Here is a 23,777-nt window from a genome sequence, read left to right as displayed (position 1 = left end):
CTTCATTTTAACTTTAATACCTTTTTCTTTTATTTCTTTTTCTTTATGTATGTGTGTGTGCGCGCGTGTGCGTGCGCGTGTGAGCGCGCTGGTCCTGGGCTTCAGCTCCGTGAGTGGACACTGTTGCAGAGCTTTTATGCATAAGGCTAAGGCACTACCACTTTTTTTTTCCAGCCCTGGGGCTTGAACTCAGGGCCTGAGCACTGTCCTTAGACACTTTTGCACAAGGGTAGCACTCTGCCACTTGAGCCACAGCACCACTTGTGGCTTTTTCTGTGTATGTGGTATGAGGATTGAACCCAGGGCTTCGTGCATGTTAGAGGAGCACTTTGCCGCTAGGCCACACTCCCAGCCCGGGACTCTACCACTTTGACTCAAAGCTCCATTTCCATCTTTTTGGTAGTTAAATGGAGAAAAGAGCCTCACTGACATTCCTTCCCGGGCTGGCTTTCAACCAAAGTCCTTAGATCTCAGCCTACTCAGTAACTCAGGTTACAGACATGAACCACCTATGTCCAGCTCTAGTCACCTCTTTAAAGATGGTTTTTCCAAGCCCGGTGCTGTTGTTTCATGCCTGTACTCCTAACTACTCAGAAGGGTAAGATCTAAGGATTATAGTTCTAAGCCAGGCCAGGGAAAAAGTCCTAGAGGCTTTTACCACTAAGTTCTATGTATATGTATATATACCATAGACATAGAAAAAGCCAGAAGTGGTGCTGAGGCTCAAGTGGTAGAGCTCTAGCCTTGAGAAAGCCCAAGGACAATGCTCAGGCCTTGAACTCAAGCCCAGAACTGACCAAAAAAAAGAAAAAAAGAAAAAAAGAAAAAGAAAGGCAAATGGAGATGTGCTCAAATACTAGAACATCAGCCTGAGTGAAAAATGGAAGCAAAAGCCGAGCTGATGGCTCACGTCTGTAATCCTAGGATTGAAGAAGCTGAGATTGGAGGGTCATAGTTCAAGCCAGCCTGGGCATGACAGTCTATGACATTCTAATCTCTATTAACCACCAGAAAATGGGAAGTGGAGATGTGGCTCAAAGTAGCAGAGTACTAGCCTTGAGCAAAAGAGCTCAGAGACAGTGCTCAGGCCAGGACTGACCAAAAAAGAAAAAAAAGGTGTGAGGCCAGGCATTTGGCTCGTGGTAGAGTGCTTGCCTAGCATGCACAAAGACCCGGGTTCGATTCCTTGGTACCACATACATAGAAAAAAGCCGGAAGTGGTGCTGAGGCTCAAGTGGTAGAGCTCTAGCCTTGAGAAAGTCCAAGGACAGTGCTCAGGCCCTGAACTCAAGCCCAGGACTGGCAAAAAAAAAAAGGTGTGAAGTCCTGAGTTCAAGCCCTAATGCACATGCATACACACATGTACACAGATGCGCGCATCTGCACGCACACGTGTGTGCACAGACAGGCACGTCCTGCCATCTGTAAGTTGGGGAGATAGGCTTAGATGGTAGCACACCCTCAGGGTTCCGAGATGACTCGGCGTGCACTGCCCAGGCTGGTGTAGTAGGGTTTGTGGCAGTCTGTATCCCTGCCCAGGCCAAACCGAGCGCCTCCTGGACCCTCAGCACCCTGCCCTCATGCGTCTAGATTGGCTTTATGAAGGTTCATGAGGAGAAACGCACACGCGTTCATATGAGCATGGGCTGCCCACTGCCTCCCAGCTTTGTGGCTGTTAGAACTGCGGCTTTGTCCAGTGGAGAAGGGCCCTCCCTCATACGAATGGCCCCGGGGCCCAGGCGACAGAGGGGTCGAGACACGGGATCGACCCCAGCCAGGACTCAGCCCCACTTTAGGGAGGTCAAAGAAAGCATTCAGTAACTTCCACTCGACTTTGCCCTGTCAGGGCCCTGGCACTGATGCCAGCTCAGCAGTTATTACTTGTGATGCCGGAGTAGGGTGTAGCCAGTGAGGCTTATTCTCACGTCTGTTCTCATGACTGCAGAGCCAGTGCCCACCGCCAGGGCCCATTCCCATCTCAAGGATGCTCACCTCGGAAGGTGTGGAGGGTGTGTCCCCACTTCGGTACCGGCCTGGCCTGACACTGCTCCTTCGGTGAGAGAGACACAGCCAGAATGCCACACAGGCCCTGCTGCCCACAGACCAGGTGCCTGGCAGCTGGACACAGCCTTTCCTAGAGAGATTCTCGGTTCAGGCCTGTGTGGGGTCCTTTCTGAGCAGATGCAGCTCCTGCTGTCTCAGTGCCCCTCGGCTTACAGCCCTAGAGTCTCCTCCTGGCCAAGTTCAGCCACTGAGAGCCGTGGCTGACGATGGACCCGCCTCAAACCTGTTCCTCACCCTTCCCCTGGGCTGACCGTCCACCTAAGTCAAACCCTGTTTTATTTTTTGTGTTGTCAGTCCTGGGGCTTGAACACAGTGTCTCTGGGCTTTTTTGCTCAAGGCTAGCTCTACATTTGAGCCGTAGCTCCACTCTGAGCTTTTCTGGTGCTTAGTGGAAGCGTCTCATGCAGCTAGGAGTGTGGCCTAGTGGTAGAGTGCCTGTCTAGCATGCATGAAGCCCTGGGTTCAATTCCTCAGGACCACACAGAAAAAGTTGGAAGTGGTGCTGTGGCTAAAGTGGTAGGGTACTAGCTTTGAGCAAAAGCAGTTCAGGGATAGCACCTAGGCCCCAAGTTCAAGCCCCAGGCCTGGTTTAAAAAAAAAAGCTGGGCAAGGTGACTCAAGCCTGTGATCCTGGCTACTCAGGATGAGATCTGAGGATGCTGCTTCAAAGGCAGCCCAGGCACTAACACCTATGACTTTTGTGGGGGGGCAGGGGGTCATGGGACTTGAACTTGGCCTGGGCGCTGTCCCTGAACTCTTCAGCTCAAGGCTACTGCCCTACCCTGGAGCCAAGCCCCACTTCCCATTTCTAGAGGTTAAGAGCCACCACACCCCGCCTGTGAGATTCTTATGTCCAATGAACCACCAGAAAACCGGAAGTGGCCCTGTGGCCCACGTGGTAGTGCACTAGCCTTGAGCTGAAGAGCCCAGGGACTGCGCCCAGGCCCAGAGTTCAAGTCCTCACAACCAATAAAAAAAAAAAGTCCCGTGCACTTTCCTGATAGAGCTAGCAGTGTCTTAGCCTCCTGATTAGCTAGGCCTGTAGGCGCGAGCCTCTCTAAGCAGCACCAGCCCTACAAGACAGGGCCAGCCAGGCCTTCTGTCCTTACTGTCCTGTGATGTTTCTCACTGCCTCATTTTCTGGAAGTTCATCTGTGCCCTTATCTGTGCCCCATCACCCCAGCTCTCGACATGTCAGCTTAAAGCCAACCTTCTCCTCTGCCCTCTCCTTCTGCTGTCGGCACCAGACTGCCATTCCTCACTGGAATCTCTTTTCACAGCCTGGCAGAGCAGGTGGACACCCTGTGCAGCTCAGCAACGCTGCTCCCTGTGCCTTCCCTCCATCAAGTGTGTCACCTCCCCTGGTGACATCCATGAGGTAGACAGCAGGACAGGAATTCAGGGCCCAAGGCTAGCACTGTGTCGCTTTGAGCCAGTGTCACTTCTGGCTTGTTTTTCATGTGTCATGGGGCTTGAACTCAGCCTGAGCGCTGTCCCAGAGCTCTTCAGCTCAAGGCCACCACCCTACCCTTGAGCCAAGCCCCACTGAGAAGAGTCCCAGGTCCTTTTGTGCCTGGGCTGGCTTTGAACCTTGATCCTCAGATCTCAGCCTCCAGAGCAGCTAGGATGACAGGCGTGAGCCCGCAGCGCCCGGTGTTTTCTTCCTCTCATCATCCTTGTAACACTTTTACTGAAAAAATCACATGAATGCTCAGAAAAACAGCATGAAAAACCCCATAGCCACTCCAGAGCTTACTGCCCCCTGCCTCACTGTCACCAAAGAGCTTCAGCCAACTCCAGCTCCAGTCTCTGCCCCTTCTCGCCAAAGTTCCAGGCCCACCTGATGACCACTGATGTGTGTGTGGGGGGGGGGTTGATTCTCCACACCCATCCCTTTGGTATCTTAACAAGGCCTGGCCCTGAGCCTGACTGGCCCTGTTGACCTGCTGAGACCCAGGCACACCCACAGTGGGCCAGGGTTAGTGCTGCTGGGACACTGCTGGGTCCCCTCCTGCAGGCCTGGGACCCAGGAGTCTCACATCAGGCTCAGCGTGAGGTCATTCTAACCTGCTGGGCCTCGAGTGTCTGGCCAAGCTTTTCCTGTTGGCAGGGCAGGTTTGGGGGAGACCCTCACACCAGCCTGCTTGCCCAGAGGTGGAGGTCTCACCATGCCTCTCCAGCCCCAGTGCTGGCCTCCAGGGGGAGCCCCATTCCTGTTTCCTCCCAGGGTTCAGAGCTCACCTGCTGACAACCCACTGGTTCTTAGTGATACTCCATGGGGGAGCCCACTTGGGGGTTCAGGCAGAACCCCCATTGGCCTCTAGATCAGTCAAGTATCCTTGCCTAATACTGCTGATGTAGGTAAATCCAGAAGAGTGATGTGGAGACAAGCCTGAGGGATAGGGCATGCCACTCCTCCGGGACAAGGGTGGGTTCTTGGGGTCAGCTGCCTCTGCAGGGGGCAGGGAGGGAAGGGGTGCAGATATTCCCCAGTCCTAGCTTGCCAGGATGCAGCCCTTGAGTACCAGTTACTGTGTCTGCCAAGGTCCTCGGCAGCAGCAGTGGCTGAGGGCAGCGCAGGGCGGCGTCATGAGCGCCCTTCCAGGCCCTTCCGGCTCTTTGGGGACGCAGTTGTCCTTTCAGCAAGAGTGCTGCAGCCTCCTCCCCACCTCAGCCTCCAGCACAGGGCCCAGACACTGCTGAAAGTGGAAGGAGAGCCACGCTTCTACCATCTGTCAGCCATGCACAGAGCCAGGGCCCTGTAGTGGGCAGCTGGCTAGACCACCCCGGGTGCCCCCAGGACCCCAGGGCAGTCATTTCCTGGCGAGGAGCCATTGCTGACTTGTGGGTCCTGCGGTTGCCTTTCTGGACTCCCTGGGTTCCAGGCCACACTCTCCACGTTCCCATCCATCCTGCTTTTCCTCTTGTGGGGCCTTTTCTAAAACGGAAGGCCGGAGAATGCCCTCTGTCTCTGAGGCTGAGTCTGTGGCATGTCTAAGTGGTGTTTTGTTTGTTTTTGTCAGTCTTGGGGCTTGAACTCTGGGCCTGGGCGCTGTCCCTGAGCTCTTCAGCTCAAGGCTACCACCCTTTCCCTAGAGCCAGAGTGCCACTTCCGGTTTTCTAGTAGTTAATGGAGATAAGAGTCTCCTGGACTTTAGAGCCTGGGCTAGCTTTGAACCGTGATCCTCAGATCTCAGCCTCCAGAGTAGCTAGGGTGACAGGCGCGAGCCACCGCGCCTGGCTCTGAGTGGATCTCCTGACCCCTCCGGTCTCGGGTCTTAGGAGTCTTTGGAGGATGACAGAACTGTTATACCACACTATTCCCGTGGCATGCTGGGCACCGATGGTGCCTTAGTCACGCCTGCCGTCCTAACTACTCAGGAGCCTGAGACCTGAGGATCACAGTTCAAAGCCAGCCTGAGCAGGAACGTACCAAGACGTATGTCCAATTAACTACCAAGCTGGGGCTCGGGTGGTGGAGCACTGGCCTTGAGAACAGAAAGCTCACTGGCTTCCCTTCTGTGATGCCCCCGACTTGAGAGCCACCCTGCACGCCTGTGTGCAGGAGGCCGAGGGTCCCCGTCCACTCCACAGCTCACCCTGCTCTCTCCAGGTACATCCAGATGCTGAAGGACCACAAGCCCCGCGTGGTTTGGGACAGCCAGGCTGCAGAACACTTCTTTGAGTATAAGAAGTAAGTGACATGTGCACGCAGCTCTCCAGGCTGTGGGGAAGTGCAGGACCAGCGCCCCTCCAGCTTCTGCATGGATCCTAGCCCCAGCCTGGGGAGGGTGGACGGACGGCCCCCACGTCCTGCCCAGCCTGGGGGAGGGTGGACGGCCCCCACGTCCTGCCCAGCCTGGGGGAGGGTGGACGGCCCCCACGTCCTGCCCAGCCTGCAGTGGTGGCAAATGGCCCTCTTACCCCGCAGGAGCCGAGGGGGGAGGCACCTGGTGTTCTACCCAACTCTGAAGGTATGAGCCTCACTGGCTGCTGGCCCTGTCGGGGCGCGGGGGGTAGGCAGCCGTGGTGTGGGGGATGGGGGGCAGAGGCGTTGGTCAGGCACTGCTGGCCGTGGTTGGTTGAGGGGGGCAGAGGCGTTGGTCAGGCACTGCTGGCCGTGGTTGGTTGAGGGGGGCAGAGGCGTTGGTCAGGCACTGCTGGCCGTGGTTGGTTGAGGGGGGCAGAGGCGTTGGTCAGGCACTGCTGGCTGTGGTTGGTTGAGGGGGGCAGAGGCGTTGGTCAGGCACCAGGTGGTATTGCCTGGGTCTCTGCCGTGGGAGTCCAGCCTGCACCTCCCTGTGAGGTGCGTGGCCTCTAGCTCCATGTGGGAAGGGGGCAGGTGCCCACCCCTCTGTCTGTGTCCACAGTCTCTACAGGTACGCCTGGAGCTGGCCAGGGAGCTGGGCGTTGGGGTCTCCATCTGGGAGCTGGGCCAAGGGCTGGACTACTTCTACGACCTGCTCTAGGCTGGGCAGGGCTCTCCCCTGGACACGGTGGACTCACACGTGCAACGACTGGTGAAATACAGAGCTGTGTTTACTGTGACGTGTCTGCTGGGGCCTGGGGGCAGGGGCATGTACACACGGTGCCTATCCCTCCTGTCCCTCCCTGCTGCCTGTGGGGGGCAGGCCCCCCTCAAGCTCAGGCCCCGCAGCTGCCCCAGCAGGCCTGGGCAGGAGCGGGTCTGAAAAACCTGGACAATGACAGATCTGCACACACCCAGGAACCCAGAAAAGCTCTCCCGGCGTCACGAAGGCGCTGCCCCTCATACCAAGGTCACTGCCAGGGTTGTCACCTGTAGCAGGCTCTCACACGTGTCCCCACAGGGCCTAGGCAGGGTAGGCAGCATCACCACAAAGGTGCAGCCCCCAAGGTGGGTGCCCTTAGCTGAGCCTGGCCCCGCCCTCCTGTTCCCACACCCCCAACTCCTGCTCCTCCACATCCTGGGAGATGCTCACCTGACCTGAACCCCCAGACCACTGTCCTTGAGGGCAGGGTCCCCCCACCCCGAGGTACAAGCGTGGTCCAGGTCTGGTGTTTTCAGCCACTTTTCTAACTCTGTGCCCTGTGGCAGGACACTGCGTCTGATACCCGCCATTTACAAGAGCCCCTCGCTAGTGCCAGGGTCGAGGTCCTAGGACAACTTGGGAATGGAAGGCGGAGCTCGGCCTGCCTGGGCCCTGGCCTCAGGTCAGCTAGGAGAAGCGGCACAGCGGAGGAGGTCAGCCCCTCAGCCCGCCACAGGTCAGGGGCATCCCACAGCCTCTGCTGCATCTTGGGGTTCATTTAATAAACTCCCTCAGAGCCGCAGGCTGTAGCTGCCGGGCGACATGCACCCAGCACTTTATTAAAATGCACCTGGAACTGTGGCCCGATGTGGAATGTAGATAGTGAGGAGTGCCCCCCCCCCGCCAGAGCACCAGGGCCAGTGGGAGCCTGGGGGGGCAGAGCTGCGCCCCCGCCCCCGCCCCCGGAGGCCAGGGACCTGCTCAGAGTCACCATCCCCAGAAGCCGGCCCCGGATGGCACATGGATATGCAGGGTGCTGAACCCGGCACCCTCTCCCCGTGGTCACGCCAGCCACACCACTGGATCCAGGGACGAGGGCTCTGGGGCTCCTGGGCTCTGCCTGTGCCTGGCCGCGGCGAGGAACGCTGGAGGCAGCCACCTCCGTGATGGCAGTGTCCTTTGGCAGAGAGCATGGGTGTCGGCGGCCTACGCACAGTGGGTGTCGGCCTCTACCACCTGGCAGTACATGGTCATGGCGAAGGCCAGGCCTAAAATCTGCAGGGACAAGAGGGGGTCAGCGCAAGCCTCTGCCCGAACCCAGACCAGCGACGGGGCTTGGCCTGCCCCTGCCCCCACGGTCCAGGCCGGGCCCCCATGTCCCAGCTGGCAGCCACCTGGGTCTACCCTGGCAGTGTCCTGCCGGCTCGGCAAAGCTTCCCACTCCTACAGGGCTGTGAAGCTGGCCAGGGAGGGCCAGGACCCAGGGCCCTGGCCCCTGGACTGCCGCCCTCGTTCCGCCTGGGCAGTGCTCTGACTGCCCACCAAGGGGTCCTGGGCTTGCACAGGTGACCACGCTGATCATGCCCAGCAGACCTGCCCGTGTCCACCCGTCCCCACCCCCGAGGCTGCCACCCACCCTTCCTTGGCTCCCGGGCTCTGAGGCCTCGGCCCACCCTACAGACCTGCACCAGGGCTGTGCACAGCGCGAAGACGCCCACGGCCAGCAGGTTCTCCTGGAGCCAGGCCTTCACCGTCTCGTAGCACGGCTGCAAGAGAGCAGGGTCAGCCCGGCCTTGTCTCCTGGCCCAGCGGCAGGTCCGGGTCCTGCGGGCTCCCACTCACCGCCTTCCACCAGGTGCCCGGTGCGTGTAGCCCACAGCTGTCGCTGAACTCCAGGCAGCAGGAGTCGGGCACCCTCGTGGCATTGTACACTTCAAACCAGTCCGTGTAGTTGGAGACGCCGCAGCAGCGGAACTGGAGCAGGCACAGCCCGAGGCTGAGCTGGGCTGGCTGGGCCGGCCTGTCCCTGGCTGCCCCTGGCTGCCCGCCCCCGGGCCCCACGGCCCCGCCCGCCCCTGCAGGGCCTCACGTCTGTCTGGACGATGCTCCAGGCATTGGTGAGGCCTATGTTGCCTTGGGTGCCGTACAGGTGGAGGCCCTTCTTCAGGTCTTGCTGGGCGTAGCTGTCAATCTGAGGGCGCAACTGAGTCAGGGGGGCCCATGGGAGCCACCCAGTCCTCTGAGAACAGGCATCCCCTCTCCCCCAAACCCGGGCCAACCTACCACGCTGGGTGGAGGCTGAGTGGGTGACTGGGGCAGGGCACAGAGTCCTGACCACAGCAGAGTCCATGCTGGGGTCCCCAGTGTGAATGCCACCCCCAAACCTTGATCTCTAGCCGGGCCCCGGGGAAGGGGCAGCCTGCAGCCCCCAATACGGCTGCGGTCAGGACGGGCTCCGCAGGGAGGAAGACTGAGGAGTGTAACGAAATGGGGGCTGGAGGCAGAGGTGCTCGGCCGGGTACAGCACTCCGAGATGTCTGAGACACCACGTTCTGACACCCACTTGGTACTCTTGCCAGAAAGGGGGTTTCAGGCTGGCCTGCGCGAGCGTGGAGGAGGGGGAGGACTGTGGGGGAGGGGAGGGGTGCTGTCCTGCCAGCTGGGTGGGCCACAGCACAGCCACTGTTGCCCGCCGCCCCCCTCCGAAGCCCCGGCCTTGGGCCAAGGCAGACGTACCTTGTCAGTGTAGGCAAAGAAAAGCACAGCAATGGTCGCCTCCAGCAGGAGCACCAGCAGCAACAGCACGAAGAACTGTAGGGGGGCAGGAGGGCGTGGAGGGCCCCGGCCGGCCCCAGCGCCCAGCCCTCCACCGCCAGCCCAGGCCTGTCCCAGCCCGAGTGTGGGCTCTGCTCTCCGCCCTTCTCCCCTCCGGCTGACCCAGACACCCCACGAAGGCGAAGGCCAGAGAGGGTCCCAACACTTCCCCTGAAGGGGCAGGGGAAGCAGACCTGCGCCAGGGCTGGGGGAGTGGGCCGGGGGCCCTGGTCAGCCCTCCAGCCTCGCGCTCTGGGGTGGACGTCCCGGGAGGGACACCGAGGCAGGCACTCACCGAGAGCAGCAGGCACTTGTTCTCCTTGAGGGCCCCGATGCAGCCCACGAAGCCGATGGCCATGACGAACGTGCCGGTGGCCATGAGCAGGTTGGCAGCCGACAAGGATGGGAAGGAAGATGACAGCGTGGCAAAGTTTCCCTGTGTGGCAGCCAGCCAGATGCCAACGCCCAGGACACCACAGCCGCCCAGCTGGAAGCGCAGCGCACAAGGAGACGGGGAGGACAGGTGCTCAGCAGACCCTGCTGGCTGTCCCCTGCCCCCGCCAGCCCCTCCCCAGCCCGGGCAGTCTGCCTCTCCTGACAGGCTCTGGGCAGGGATGCAGGGATGCACTACCGGGCGCCATGCCTGGAGTAGAGGACTGGTCTCACCCCACCTTAGGCTCCAGCCTGCAGCCCCCAGAGCCACCCCAGTTGGTCCCCCAGCTCTAGACCAGCGCAGAGCCAGGGAGTGAAGCCAGCAGCACACCCACTCCCGCTGGCCCCACAGGGCCCCCTGGAGTCACTGTGCAGGGGGAGCTTGTGCAGTGCTGCTCAGGCAGTGGAGTGCCCAGCTCTGCACAGCAGAGCCGCCTGGGCACCTCCACTCCGGCGGGGGGGAGGGGCAGTGCAGGATTCTGGGCTCAGGCTCAGCTGGGCCTGGTAGAACAGCCATTCTAGGGCTGTGGATCACCTCCCGTAGGGCCTGGGGCACCAGGAGGTGGATGGACTCTGGGGGGCCAGGCAGCCCTGGTGTCCCTGTCCACTGCCATGGACGGGACATGGCAGCAGCCAGCAAAGCCACAACAGAAGTGGAGCCACTGAGCACCCAGGACGGGCCTGACCCCAGACACTCCCCAGAGACTCCCGGGACACCCCCCCAGGGGCCTCCCCTCAACAGCTCCCCAAGCCACAGCGGCCCAAGAAGCCAGGTGAGGACAGAGCTGCCCCGCCATCCCCCAGCCCACGGCCCACAGCACAGCCGGCCTGGAGCCTGCGGGCAGGCCAGGACACTCCTGATCCCAGAGGGCCAGGAGGGTGACAGTCCCCAAGAGAAGCCTATGTCCCCTGGACTACACGGTGGTGAATTTGCTTTACTTTGGCTTCCTAAGACACCCTCTATCTCACCTGGAGATGACGGGGTTAAGACACCCAACTGCCACCACCCAGACAGCCTGCCCCCCACACCTGCCACCACCCAGAAAGGCTGCCCCCCTATTCCTCCTACCAGACAGCCCGCCCTCCCCAGATGGCCTGTCCCCACACTTGCCCCCGGACAGCCTACCCCCCAATATCAAGCGGCACCATCATAGGCAAAGGCACGCAGGCGTCCCCATACTCCAATGCGCCATCACCCAGATGATGTGGAGCTCATGGTGCCATAGAGAAATGCACACACGTGTGAGCAGAATTACTATACCTGTAATTTTGAAAATGTGTCTGCACATGCAGCTTTTAAAACGTTTTGGCAGGAAAATTACAGCCTTGAGGCTCAAGAGAAAACAGGCCCATTAGACTCAGACTCGCAAGGCAAAACTCCCGGGCTGGGTCCCTGGCACCATGGACCCAGGGTCAGCTGAGGGCTGGAGCCAGGACCTCACTCCACCCTGCAGGCTTCCACAGCCTCTCACCTCCCCCAGCCTCACAGAAATCCACAGAGCCACCACGGGCATGACAGCCTACAGAGAGGCCTCACCAGTCTCCTGGCTGGTCCCCACCCTGCACTCTCAGCCATGACCAGTGCCCTCTCCCGTTCTCCAAGCATCACCTACCCCTGTTGCCCTGTGGGTGCCACAGCCTCTACTTTTTCCTCCTTGCACTCTGAGGTGTTCTCAGGCCAGGTGGCAGCTGCCATACAGTCCCTGGCACTCAATGGGGACAGTGATGCAGGCCTGCTGGGGTGGGTGCCGGCCATTGTCTGCCCACTGCCCTTCAAGCCATAAAACTCGGGGCGGCAGAAGGCAGAGGGTTGCGCTCTGGGGCCAGGGTGGGAGGGTTGGAGACGGCCAGGCTGTGTCCCTTGGCCCCTCTGCCACCAGGTTTGTAGAGAGCCTGGATGCCGGTCACAGGCAGAGTGAGTTTGTCCACTTAAGAAATGGGCTATGATTCATTCTCTACCAAGGTGTGCCCACTCGGCGTGGCAACACCACCACCGCAGGCCCTCAGCTGGGCAGCACCACTCCCAGCCACCTCTGCTGCCCAGGCTTCTCGAGCAGCAGCTAGCTTTCTGTGGCTGTGCTGCCGCCAGGCCACTGCAAGATGGTGGCTCCGTGCGTCCTGCCTGGCCAGGGCTCTTTACCCCCGGGGGCCGCCTCCTCCCCTCGGTGCTCTGCCCAGAGACCAGCCACAGGCCCACTGCCCACCGAACGCTGGCCCACCACAGACAAAAGAAGAGCAAGGGCCCTGCAGTGCCTCTGCCAAGCATCTCACCACCAGTTTGGAGCAAAGGCCGAGGACCTTCCTTTAGGACGAACAAGAGCAGAGGTAAGGCTGCCAGGGTGGGCAGCGAGGGTAGAGGGTGGAGCTGGGGGTGGGGCGGGGTGGGGGGACAGCCAGGGGCGGGCAGGGCCCTCCCTCCTGAACCCGGGACTGGTGAAGTTTGGGCCTTGGATGCCAGACTCGGGCTCTGCATCTCCTTCAACCTGGGGCTTCCACCACCCTGGGGGCCCTCGGAGGGTCAGCCCAGGCCATCCAGCAGGAACTGGGGCCTCTACCCCCCGCTGCACCCTGGCTGCGAGCTAGTATTCTCAGGACCCTGACCCACACGGCTCAGAGGTCGCCCTGCTCAGCGGCCCTGTGGGGCCAATGGAAGACGAGTCCTTGCCCTGGTCTCAAGGGGTCTGTGAAGCAAGAATGCACTGGCTGGCAGGGATCCACCGTGCTGGCCTGGCCGATGCTGCCCCCATGCCAGACTGGACAGAGAGGGGCGTCTGCGTCTGCGCGGTGCGAGCTCCGGCACTGACGCCTGCCTGACAGACGGGCACAGCCAGCACCTGACTGCAGCACAGCCATGGATGTGCCCTCATCACCCTTCAGCCTGGCCCAGTGGGGGGAGGGGATGAGCCCAGAGCCGGCAGAAGGGGGCAGGGGCAGGAGAGCTGGACCTCACTAACCCCACCACCCTGGGGACCCAGCCTCCATCAAGGAAAGAGCTTTGCTGGCAGAGGTCCAGCCGACGATGTAGCCACTGAGCCCGGACAAAGTGGGTCCCAGGGGATACGCCCTGACTGCCTGTGCCCAGCTGGCCTGGCGTGCCCAGCCCAGCAGGCCCCTCTCCCACACGTCCCCCCAGCCCCAGCCCGCCATCCCTGCACACACTGCAAAGGAGGCCAGGCGACTGTCCAGCAGGCCTCTGCCCTCCCACAGGCCTCGGGGGGTACCGTGTGGGGCTCTGTGGGGAGGGGGCTGGGATCTTGTCTGCTGGCCTCTTAGCACAAGTAAGACATGGACTGGAGACCCGAGTCCCTTCCACAGAGCCAGCACCCACACAGCACAGGAGTCTCATCTAAAGAAGTCCTTCCCACTGTCACAGCCACAGGAGAGGGCCTGGAGTTCACAAGAGCCAGGGACCAGGTGGGGCTGACATCACACCCGCTGGGCAGGGAGGATTCTCCCCAGCTCTGTACAGACATCTCCTGGCAAAGCCAGCGTTGAAGCCAGCAGCAGGGGCTCCCGTTTCCGAGGCTGGGGACGTAACTGAGTAATAAAAAGAAATTGAGGTTTCTAGCCCAGGAGCCTACAAGGCTTCTGGTTCATGTTTTCCCAGGTGGGGGATGGGATCCAGGAGAGGGCGGCAGGTCAGCTCTGCTGCTGGAAGCCAGACCTCGGGGGCCCAGAGGCCTGCTCTCAAGACTGGCCCTTCAAGAGCCCCTGCACCCTCCCTGGACCAAACACCACCCACACGGCTGGCCAAGCTGGCACGTCCCTGGGTCACATGCTACCCTGCAACCCCTCACCCCCTTGTCACACTGCTGTCACCCACTGCCCCTGGGCCTTGTCCGCGACTGTCACCTGCAGCACCCCCTTCCCCACTGCCAAACACTCAGCACATGCTGGCATTGGCACCAATTCTACTGGGACCAGAACACGGGATGCCTATGTGGTAGCCAGCGCTGCAGCCCACACCCGGCCTTTGCCGGTGTCGCTTGGCTCCAAACCTGCTCCTCCAAGGGGCCCCGGCAAAACCTCCTACCCCGGACACCTGGAGCAGCAGGTAGCCACCCAGGCTGCTCCTGCCGGTGAGCTGGCCATCAGACCTTCCTCGAGGAATCAGGGGTTCCCCTAGGGCTAGCTGCCTAGAAAGCTGAGCAAAGGCCGCCTCAAGGCAGGCAGGGTGATCCCTCCCACACTGCCTCCTGCCAGTGAGATCCCCACCCATCCTGACTCGATCCATGTGATCTGCATGGGATCCACGCCCGTCCTGACTCATCCGTGTGATCTACACTGGGATGCACGCCCGTCCTGACTCATCCGTGTGATCTGTACTGGGATCCACGCCCGTCCTGACTCATCCGTGTGATCTGCACTGGGATCCACCCCTGTCTTGACTCATCCGTGTGATCTGCACTGGGATCCACCCCTATCCTGACTCATCCATGTGATCTGCACTGGGATCCACCCCTATCCTGACTCATCCGTGTGATCTGCACTGGGATCCACCCCTATCCTGACTCATCCGTGTGATCTGCACTGGGATCCACGCCTGTCCTGACTCATCCGTGTGATCTGCACTGGGATCCACCCCTATCCTGACTCATCCGTGTGATCTGCACTGGGATCCACCCCTGTCTTGACTCATCCGTGTGATCTGCACTGGGATCCACCCCTATCCTGACTCATCCGTGTGATCTGCACTGGGATCCACGCCTGTCCTGACTCATCCGTGTGATCTGCACTGGGATCCACCCCTGTCTTGACTCATCCGTGTGATCTGCACTGGGATCCACCCCTATCCTGACTCATCCGTGTGATCTGCACTGGGATCCACCCCTATCCTGACTCATCCGTGTGATCTGCACTGGGATCCACGCCTGTCCTGACTCATCCGTGTGATCTGCACTGGGATCCACCCCTATCCTGACTCATCCATGTGATCTGCACTGGGATCCACCCCTGTCTTGACTCATCCGTGTGATCTGCACTGGGATCCACCCCTATCCTGACTCATCCGTGTGATCTGCACTGGGATCCACGCCTGTCCTGACTCATCCGTGTGATCTGCACTGGGATCCACCCCTGTCTTGACTCATCCGTGTGATCTGCACTGGGATCCACCCCTATCCTGACTCATCCGTGTGATCTGCACTGGGATCCACGCCTGTCCTGACTCATCCGTGTGATCTGCACTGGGATCCACGCCCAGTCCCATCCACCAGGTCCACACCACAGGCAGCTGCTGCAGGTCTACCAGGAAGCCCACCAGACACGGCCCTTCCCCTGAGCCCTCCAGCACCAGTGAAGAAGCCCGGGTGGGCTCGTGGGTCAGGAATGAGGACGCCAGTCCTGGTGTAGCCTCCTGGGGAGAGAGTGTCCAGACTCCTCCATGGAGTGGACTCTCCGGAGGACACAACCCCCCACCAGGCGGCCACTCCCACCACCACCACTCCAGGAGAGGGGCGGGGGCGGGGCGGCCAGTCCTTGACTCCTCCAGGCTAAGGGAGGGAGACTGCGATCTGAGACCAGCCCTGGAGGAACCCAACGCCCAGCGCAGCTGTCTGGTGTGTAAGTCCAGAGACAGTGCCCCCCCTCCTCTTCCCCCCGCAGCCCGGCCTCCTCCTCCTCCCCCACTCCCCCCAGTCCCCCCCCCCCCCCCCCCGCACTCACCCAGAAGAGCAGGTTGAAGGCGAACATGAGGCACTTGACGGCCCGCAGGCAGCCGCGCGCCATGGCGCAGCGCCTCAGCTCTAGGAGGAAGATGAAGGACAGGTCCAGATAGACCACCACGTACCTGCCGCCCTGGGGCGCCGCCGCCCTGGGGCCCCCCGGGGACCGGGACTCCCGGCTGCTGGAGCGGCGCATGGCGCCTCGGGAGGCCGGGCGCGCTCAGCCCCACGCCGCCATCCCGGCCCGGCCCGGCGCCCGGGGACCCGCCGCCCCCGCCCGGCGCCCGGCCTGCGCCCAGGGACCGCCGCCCCCGCCCAGCGCCCGGCCCGGTGCCCAGGGACCCGCCGCCCCCGCCCAGCGCCCGGCCCGGCGCCCAGCGCCCGCCCGCCTGGCCCGTGCGCCCTGCGCGCCCCGCCGAGCCAGCGCCGCCCGCTGGCCAATCGCAGCGACCCGGGGAAGGGGAGGGGGCGGAGGAGGAGAGGAGGGGAGGGGGTGGGGCGGAGGAGGAGGGGAAGGGGAGGGGGCGGCGGCCCGGCGGGCGGGGCAGGGGAGCCTCTGGCTGGCCATGGCGGCCTCTGGGACCCTTTCTCATGCCCAGCCGGAGGTGGACACGGCAGCGATCTGAGCCTAAGGGCTGTGCGTGTGTGCGAGTGTGTGCGTGTGTGTGCATGTGTGCGTGTGCATGCATGTGTGCGTGCGTGTGCATGTGTGTGTGCATGTGTGTGCGCGTGAGTGCATGTGTGTGTGCGTGTGTGCATGCATGTGTGCATGTGCATGCATGCGTGTGCGTGCATGCGTGTGCGTGCATGCGTGTGCGTGCATGCGTGTGTGCATGCGTGTGTGTATGTGCATGTGAGTGTGTGCGCGTGAGCGCATTTGTGTGCATGTGTGATGTGTGTGTGTGCATGCGCACCAGCACCTGTGGAGGAAAGAGAAGACATGGCTAACAGGAGACATCCCATCCCCAGAACCCCCCCCACGTCCTCTCTGTGCAGGTCAGCAGGGCCAGCCACCAGCCTCCCCTCTGGAGTGGCCACAGCCCTCAGGCTGAGAGGCCAGCGGTCCTATTGGAGCTCTGGAAGACCCCTGTGGTTACGTAAGGGGACAAAGAGCAGGAGCTGCCGCCTGCGGGGTGCACGGGAGACCCAGAGTTCCACAGCAAAGGTCACAGGGCCCTCCATGCAGTGAGAGAGGGCCGTGGCCAGGGACGCAGGTCTGGTTCCACACAGGGCACCCCATGACCTCCTTCCCACCAGCTGTGCAGAGCAGGGGACCCCAGGATACCAGAGTGAGGACTGGGCCGGCTCCAGGTGCCAAGCCCAGATTCTCCCACTCACCGCGAGGCAGATGAGACCGTGGAGTCACAGCTGGGGAAGTGACCTGCAGGCCACCACTCAGAGCAGGGTGGGGCAACACTGCTAGGTTACCTGGGAAGGGGGAAGCTTCCTCAACGTCCCTGCCCTGGAGCTCTACCCCCCCAACCGCCCTGGAACTCTGCCCCGCAAGCCCAGCCCCTTCATCCCCGGGGGTAGAGCCCCAGTGAGACGTTCTCAAAATGGCTCCCGTCTTGGCATTGGTTGGTGCTGTCCCAGGCCCCTGCTGCCCACCACGCCTGCCAGCCAGGCTGGGCCCCAGCTACTTGGACTTGCCACAGGAGGTGTCCTGGAAGGCTGGCAGGCAGGCAGCATGCAGGCCACACCACTCCTGCCTCCACCCCAGGGCCCTGAGCCCGGGACCACCCTGTGCCATCCTCTTCCTCCTCTTTTTTCTATGGCGGGTCATGGGGCTTGAACTCAGGACTTGGCACTGGCCCTGAGCTTTTTGCTCCAGGCTAGCACTACCACTTGAGCCGTAGCACCACGTCCAGCTTTTTTGAGTATTTACTGGAGACGAGTCTCAGCTCCCCTGCCTGAGCTGGCTTCAGCACCGTGATCCTCGGATCTCAGCCTCCTGAGCAGCCAGGATGGGAGGCGGAGGCACCAGCCAGTGCCAGCCAGCCACTTCAGGGCATTCTGAACCCCTCCAGCCTTCAGCTCTGAGCAGAGGGCCATGCTCAGGACCCAGGCTCCTCACAGAGCCAGCCAGTGCTGCCCCGCGAGTCTGGCTTGCCACCCAGACAAGTCCACCCTGGCTCTACACCTGGTGGGGGGGGCCCTGGGCAAGCCTGAGGAGACCAAACAAGCCCATCCACAGAGGGACCAGGCAGACTCCAAGCTTGCCGGCAAGCAGCTCGGGCGGGCAGTGGAGCAGTCTAGCAGAGCCCAGCAGTGTGACAGTGGCCAGCCAGGGGCCCAGCCCAGCATGGCCAGCTGCCCACCCTCACCTTCCGCTGGGCAGACTCTGAGGCAGTGTTGAGGAGGCAAGGAGGGCAACACCCACGGGCTGCTGTCTGCATGCTGCACTCCAGGCCCAGCCCGGCCCTGCCAGCCCAAGCGCCTTCTGTGGCTCTGGAAGCGGCCACAGAGAGGAAAGGACTGGCAGCTGTAAGGCCGGGGTAGGTCTATCTCCATTTCAGCCCGGCTGGAGACTCCCCTCCAGCCCTCCTTACTCACTTCAGGGGCAGAGCTGGTGGCCTGAGTCCATGGAGGCCAATGGAAGGAGCCCCTGGGCCAGCCCAAGCTCTGTGCCTTCTGTGGCTGCCTTCCATGGCTTCCTCCCATGGCTTCCTCCCTGACACAGGTATTTCTCTGCTGGAGGCCACGAAGCAGGGAGAAGGGCCCTGGTGGCTCAGGGGGCTGAGGTCCCAGAGCCAGGACTGGATAGGAAGTCTGAGACTTCCCATGCTGTGGGCAGTCCTAGAGAACAGGCCCCAGCCTGTCAGGATGGGCAACTGGGATGGCACAGGATGCCAGTCCCGAGTGCTGCCCGTCTGGTCAGGGGGCCACCGGGCCAGGGGCAGTCCAGCTTTGGCCACATCGTGTGAACACCCACACCCTAGAGGCACAGCCTGGTGAAACTGCCCAAGTGTGCTCAACTCTTGTGTATGTAGCACCCCTCTGGGCAAACAAACATCTGTCCAGCTGGCCCGCCAGAGGGCCATGGTCTGAGTGAGGAAAGCGGCAGGGTCAGCAGAACCCCTGTCCAGCGCTGGGCCCTGGCACCCCCTCCCTGTGGCTGTTGCCAAGGCAACTCTCAGAGCAGAAGGGGCAGGAACTTCAATCACTGGTTTTCCCTCATCCCCGCCTGCCCAGAAGTGACCCGTTCTCCAGCAAGAACTGTGTGTGTGTGTAGCAAACACGTGAGAGGGCACTGCACCAGAACAGGCCGACTCCACCCTCCTAAAACCAGGGCCTCCAGGCACCACTGGGAAAGGGCACAGGGCCTGTGCCCTGGGGGGCTTGCCACAACTGGCCCGCTTCCCAGCAAGGGCAGAGTAGGGGATATGGCTGACCTGAGGCTCCCCGAGGGTCCTGGGGTCCAGTCTGGTGAGGGGAGCAGACACAGGTTACCCACAGCCAAGCCAGGAAGGAACACAAAGAGTCAAGCTGGGGTGCTGCCCAGCCCAGGCTTCTCCTGAGGAACACGGGGAGGACACCACCGCCCAAGAAAAGGCACAGTAAGAGCCGAGCTGGGCTCACGAGTGTAATCTCCAGAGGCTGAGATCTGAGGACAGCAGTTCAGAGCCAGGCCAGACGGGAAGGCCAGGACACGCACCTTCAGTTAACCACCGAAAACACAGCAGGCAGCAGAGCTGAGCTTGAGCAGAAAAGCTTCGGAACAGGGCCCAGGCCCAGAGTTCAAGACCCAGAAGAGGCACCCAAAAAAAGGCATCTTCATGTCCCCCCTCCCTCTTCCTCTCTCTCCCTCCCTCCCTTTCACTCCCCCCATCCTCCTACCCCCAGTATCTCAGGAATGTCAACTTGGCAGAGTTTCCCAGAGTAAACAACCAGAGCAGGAGCTGCCCTGCCTGCCTGTCCCCTCCACCAGGAGGCCTCTGCCCCGCTGTCCCTGCGGGCCCCAGGACCCGTCCCCAGGACCTTCCCTGTGGACAGCCAACCTCCTGCTGGCTCCCGGGTCTCCCTCACCTCTGCTGCCTTAGCCTCCTCCGCTGCAGCTGCTTGAAGCCTGGGTCTAACCTCAGGCCACCGTGACTGAAGGCCTTTTTGCTGTCGCTCTGACCGGGCAAGCTGGCCGCACTGGGAGGGGAGCAGGAAGGGAAGTGGCGGCTCGTGGCTGTGCACGTGCCTGGCTGGGAGATGGCAAGTGTTGCAAGAAGCCTGGCCTGGGAGTGAGGGGCCACAAACCTCCCCCCAGGGACCAGGAGACAGGGGCTCTGGCCAGCCCTTCAGGACAGAGGAGACTCAACATGCCCACCCCTCCCCTCATTTACCCACACCACTAGACGGGTGCCTGGGACCCTACAAGTCTCCTTCCAGCCTGACACACACACCCCAAATCTCCCAAACATGGAGCCTCCAGAGGCAGGGAGAGGCTGAAGTCTGCTCACCCCACTCAAAGACACAGCCACTAAGTGTGTGTGTGTGTGTGTGTGTCCTGGCTAACTAGTCACCCACTCAGAGACACAGCCACTGAGTGTGTGTGTGTGTGAATGAGTGTGTGTGTGTGAATGAGTGAGTGTGTGTGTGTGTGTGTCCTGGCTAACTGGTCACCCACTCAGAGACACAGCCACTGTGTGTGAGTGTGTGTGTGTGTGTGTCCTGGCTAACTGGTCACCCACTCAGAGACACAGCCACTGTGTGTGAGTGTGTGTGAATGAGTGTGTGTGTGTGTGAATGAGTGTGTGTCCCGGCTAACTGGTCACCCACTCAGAGACACAGCCACTGAGTGTGTGTGTGTGTGTGTGTGTGTCCTGGCTAACTGGTCACCCACTCAGAGACACAGCCACTGAGTGTGTGTGTGTGTGTGTGTGTGTCCTGGCTAACTGGTCACCCACTCAGAGACACAGCCACTGAGTGTGTGTGTGTGTGTGTGTGTGTGTCCTGGCTAACTGGTCACCCACTCAGAGACACAGCCACTGAGTGAGTGAGTGAGTGTGTGTATGTGTGTGTGTGTCCTGGCTAACTGGTCACCTGCAGTAAGGTTTCACCCCAGAGGTGAAAGCACCCCTCCCTGGCCCCGTCCAGCCCTCAGCCCTGACCGCCCCCCTCCCCGCCCCGTCCAGCCCTCAGCGCTGACCACCACCGTCCCCCTCCCCGCCCAGCCCTCAGCGCTGGCCACCACCCCCTCCCCGCCCCGTCCAGCCCTCAGCGCTGGCCACCACCCCCTCCCCGCCCCGTCCAGCCCTCAGCGCTGACCGCCCCCTCCCCGCCCCGCCGGCCCCGGCCGCCCCGGGAGACGCGGTGGGGACCCAGGCCTCCGGGGCGGGAGAAGTCCCCGGGGCGGGACCCGGGCGACGCCACTCGTGCCCGCTTCTCAGCCCAAGTCCCCATTCGGGCTCCACCGCGCGGCCTCGGGGACAACCGGGCGGCGGGAGCGGGCGGCGGGAGCGGGCGGCGGGAGCGGGCGGCGGGAAGGGGGCGGCGGGCGGCGGGCGCCGGGCGGCGGGCGCCGGGAGCGGGCGGCGGGCGGCGGGCGGCGGGAGCGGGCGGCGGGAGCGGGCGGCGGGAAGGGGGCGGCGGGCGGCGGGCGCCGGGCGGCGGGCGCCGGGAGCGGGCGGCGGGAGCGGGCGGCGGGCGCCGGGAGCGGGCGGCGGGCGGCGGGCGGCGGGCGGCGGGCGGCGGGCGGCGGGCGGCGGGAGCGGGCGCCGGGCCCCTCGCGTACCTGCGCGCGCAGCCGTCAGTCAACGAACACGAGAAACGCGAACGGCCGCGCCGCCAGTCTTTCGGGTGCCGCCGGACGCCGTAGCGCCGGGCCGGGTGGAACCACCGCGCCGCCGGGTGGGGGCGCCGCCGGGACCGCGAGCCGCCGGGCCACGCGGGGCTGAGTCGCGGCGGGGGCGCAGCGGCCCCGCCCGGTGGACGCGTCCAGGGCGGAGCCGTCGGGAGCGCCGCCCTCCGCCCGCCGCCGCCGCCGCCGCCATGATCATCCCCGTGCGCTGCTTCACCTGCGGGAAGATCGTCGGCAACAAGTGGGAGGCCTACCTGGGGCTGCTGCAGGCCGAGTACACCGAGGGGTGAGCGGGCCGCGGGGGGCGGGGGGGCGGCGGAGGCCAGGACGCAGGTTCCAGGACCAGCCCTGGGCCCAGAGCTCGAGCCCCACGACCGACTGGTCTGGAGACGCGGCGGGGCGCGCGGACACAGCCCGCGGGGGTGGGCTGCCTCCCCGGGGCCCGGTGATCCTCCCCACAGCCCGCGGGGGTGGGCTGCCTCCCCGGGGCCCTGTGATCCTCCCCACAGCCTCCCCGGGGCCCTGTGATCCTCCCCACAGCCTCCCCGGGGCCCGGTGATCCTCCCCACAGCCCGCGGGGGTGGGCTGCCTCCCCGGGGCCCTGTGATCCTCCCCACAGCCTCCCCGGGGCCCTGTGATCCTCCCCACAGCCCGCGGGGGTGAACCTCTCCGCCCGTCCTGGGCGTGAGCTCAGGCCTGAGCACTGTCTTGGGCTTTCTCGAGGCTGGAGCTCCACTCCCTGGGCCTCCAGGCATGCTGGGCAGGTGCTACCACCAGGCCACACTGCCCTCCCGGACGGCCCTCCCTAGGCAGAGCCTGCCCGTGATTGATGCTCGGAGAGCCCGTGCGTGTGGCTCCTCACCGCCCTCCCTCACACAGGGACGCCCTGGACGCCCTGGGGCTGAAGCGCTACTGCTGCCGCCGCATGCTGCTGGCGCACGTGGACCTGATCGAGAAGCTGCTCAACTATGCGCCTCTGGAGAAGTGATCGGGGGTCCCGGCCTCCTCTGCAGAGCACAGCAGTCAGCGCTGCCGCAAGTTCAGGACGAGCCGTCGGAGCAATGCCTGCCTGCCTGCGGCGCTGTGACTGCCAGGCTCCCACTCTGGACAGGAGCACCCAGTAAAGGTCTCTGTAGAACTTCCAGGAGGTCCTGCTTATTGTCTGGTTTTCTGGGGCTCCTTCCATCCGTTTCCCCGTGGCCCTCAGTTCTGCTTCCTTAGTGTCCACGAGATGTCAGAGGGACGCTGTGCCGTAGAAAGAGCCCCTGCTGGCCAGGTGCCGGGGCTCCAGCAGGGAGGCTCTGGAGCCTCTCCTGGTACGGGGTGGTAGGGCCCAGGCCTGGTGGACGTCCCTCTTCATGGCGCCCTCCCCAGGTCCAGGAGCCGCCAGGTCATCCCTCCCGCCCCAGGTTCCATCTCCATACTGAAGGCCACAGGCCTTACATCCCATCTGTCTGAGTCTTTGTTGCCAGCTCTGGAGCTCTGTTCCTGACACTTGGTACTCAAGGCTAGGGCTTTACCACTTGAGTCACTACCACTTTTAGCCTTCTGTCTTTTGTTTTCAGTTTTACATAGGTTGTGGAGCTTGAACTCAGGGCCTGGGCACTGTCCCTGAGCTGCTTTTGCTCAAGGCTAGCACTCTACCACTTCAGCCACAGCGCTACTCCCAGCTTTTTCTGTGTACATGGTACCGAGGAGTGGAACCCAGGGCTTCACACGTGCTAGGCCAGCACCCTACCACTAAGATATACTTCCAACCCCTCGCTGAGTCTTTGTTTTTGTTTTGAGACCTTTGTGCTTGTTAGATGCTCTTCCCTCGGGTCATTTCTGTTCTTCTGGAGTCTGAAGAACCAGGTTAGAACCAGGTTATCTGGGGCCTGGGCAGCCCTGCTGTGTGGGCTTCAGCTGAGCCTCCACGCCTCCCAGTAGCCCTGCCCCTTGACCAGGTTCCTGCAGGAGGCTGCAAATCAAGTTCAAAGCCAGCCCTGGCACAAAAAGACCTGAGACTTATCTCCAGTTAACCCCTAGAAAACAGGAAGTGGGGCTTGGCTCAAGGGTAGGGTGGTAGCCTTGAGCTGAAGAGCTCAGGGACAGCGCCCAGGCTGAGTTCAAGCCCCATGACCCACAAAAACAAAACAAATGGCAGGAGTATGAGGAGCCGGTTTTTTTCTGCGTACTTCTGGAAGCGCTGCTGGTGTGTCTCCAGCAGTTTACAGGTTCCTGGGCACACACTGGCTGCCCCTCACCAGCCTCCTGCCCTCGGGCTAGAAAGGTCTTCAGGGACCATAAGCCAGTCACACTGTACAGGGTGCCCTGGCCAGCCACACCCCCTCTCCCAGAGGAGCATCCTGGGCAGAGGTCTGGAAGATCACAGCTTGAAGCCAGCTCATACAAAAAAGGCCCTGAGGCTGAGCAAAAAGCTAGGCTAGAGGCACGAGGCATAGCTCAAGGGACAGAGCACCAGTCTAGTAAATGCAAAACCCCAAGTTCGAGCCCAGTACTTGC

The 23,777-nt window shown here is 62.4% G+C and overlaps 3 protein-coding genes and 1 long non-coding RNA gene across 4 annotated transcripts in view; 2 read left to right on the top strand and 2 right to left on the bottom strand.

The window, feature by feature from the left end:
- The window catches only part of Chid1 (chitinase domain containing 1), a 56,219-nt gene extending 49,612 nt beyond the window's left edge, over positions 1-6,607 (top strand). Inside the window, exons 11-13 of the mRNA XM_090347120.1 lie at positions 5,678-5,758; positions 5,996-6,038; positions 6,435-6,607. Of these exons, the coding sequence (XP_090203246.1) occupies positions 5,678-5,758; positions 5,996-6,038; positions 6,435-6,533 (223 nt within the window). The 3' untranslated portion in view covers positions 6,534-6,607. The remainder of the gene's footprint in view (positions 1-5,677; positions 5,759-5,995; positions 6,039-6,434) is intronic.
- A 925-nt stretch (positions 6,608-7,532) lies between these two features.
- On the bottom strand, positions 7,533-15,810 carry Tspan4 (tetraspanin 4). The gene is made up of 7 exons (XM_090347121.1): positions 15,486-15,810; positions 9,685-9,876; positions 9,312-9,386; positions 8,665-8,766; positions 8,418-8,549; positions 8,258-8,341; positions 7,533-7,850 (listed from the first exon to the last, which is right to left on the bottom strand). The coding sequence occupies exons 1-7, from the start codon at positions 15,678-15,680 to the stop codon at positions 7,782-7,784; spliced, it is 849 nt and encodes a 282-aa protein (XP_090203247.1). The 5' UTR covers positions 15,681-15,810; the 3' UTR covers positions 7,533-7,781.
- A 533-nt stretch (positions 15,811-16,343) lies between these two features.
- On the bottom strand, positions 16,344-20,172 carry LOC150052199 (uncharacterized). Its single transcript, XR_016537998.1, has 3 exons — positions 19,511-20,172; positions 16,823-16,912; positions 16,344-16,404 (listed from the first exon to the last, which is right to left on the bottom strand). It is a non-coding gene; the product is annotated as an uncharacterized LOC150052199 (long non-coding RNA).
- A 1,266-nt stretch (positions 20,173-21,438) lies between these two features.
- Polr2l (RNA polymerase II, I and III subunit L) lies at positions 21,439-22,414 on the top strand. The gene is made up of 2 exons (XM_090347119.1): positions 21,439-21,558; positions 22,152-22,414. Exons 1-2 carry the CDS (start codon positions 21,464-21,466, stop codon positions 22,258-22,260), a joined length of 204 nt encoding a protein of 67 aa, XP_090203245.1. The 5' UTR covers positions 21,439-21,463; the 3' UTR covers positions 22,261-22,414.
- Positions 22,415-23,777: the final 1,363 nt, after the last annotated feature.

This window comes from Megascapheus bottae, chromosome 16 (genome assembly GCF_031878675.1).
Source record: "Megascapheus bottae isolate mThoBot1 chromosome 16, mThoBot2.hap1, whole genome shotgun sequence".
NCBI classification, from domain to species: Eukaryota; Metazoa; Chordata; class Mammalia; order Rodentia; family Geomyidae; genus Megascapheus; species Megascapheus bottae.
Note: the sequence above shows the minus strand (reverse complement) of the source record. Positions and strands in the feature narration are given on the sequence as shown.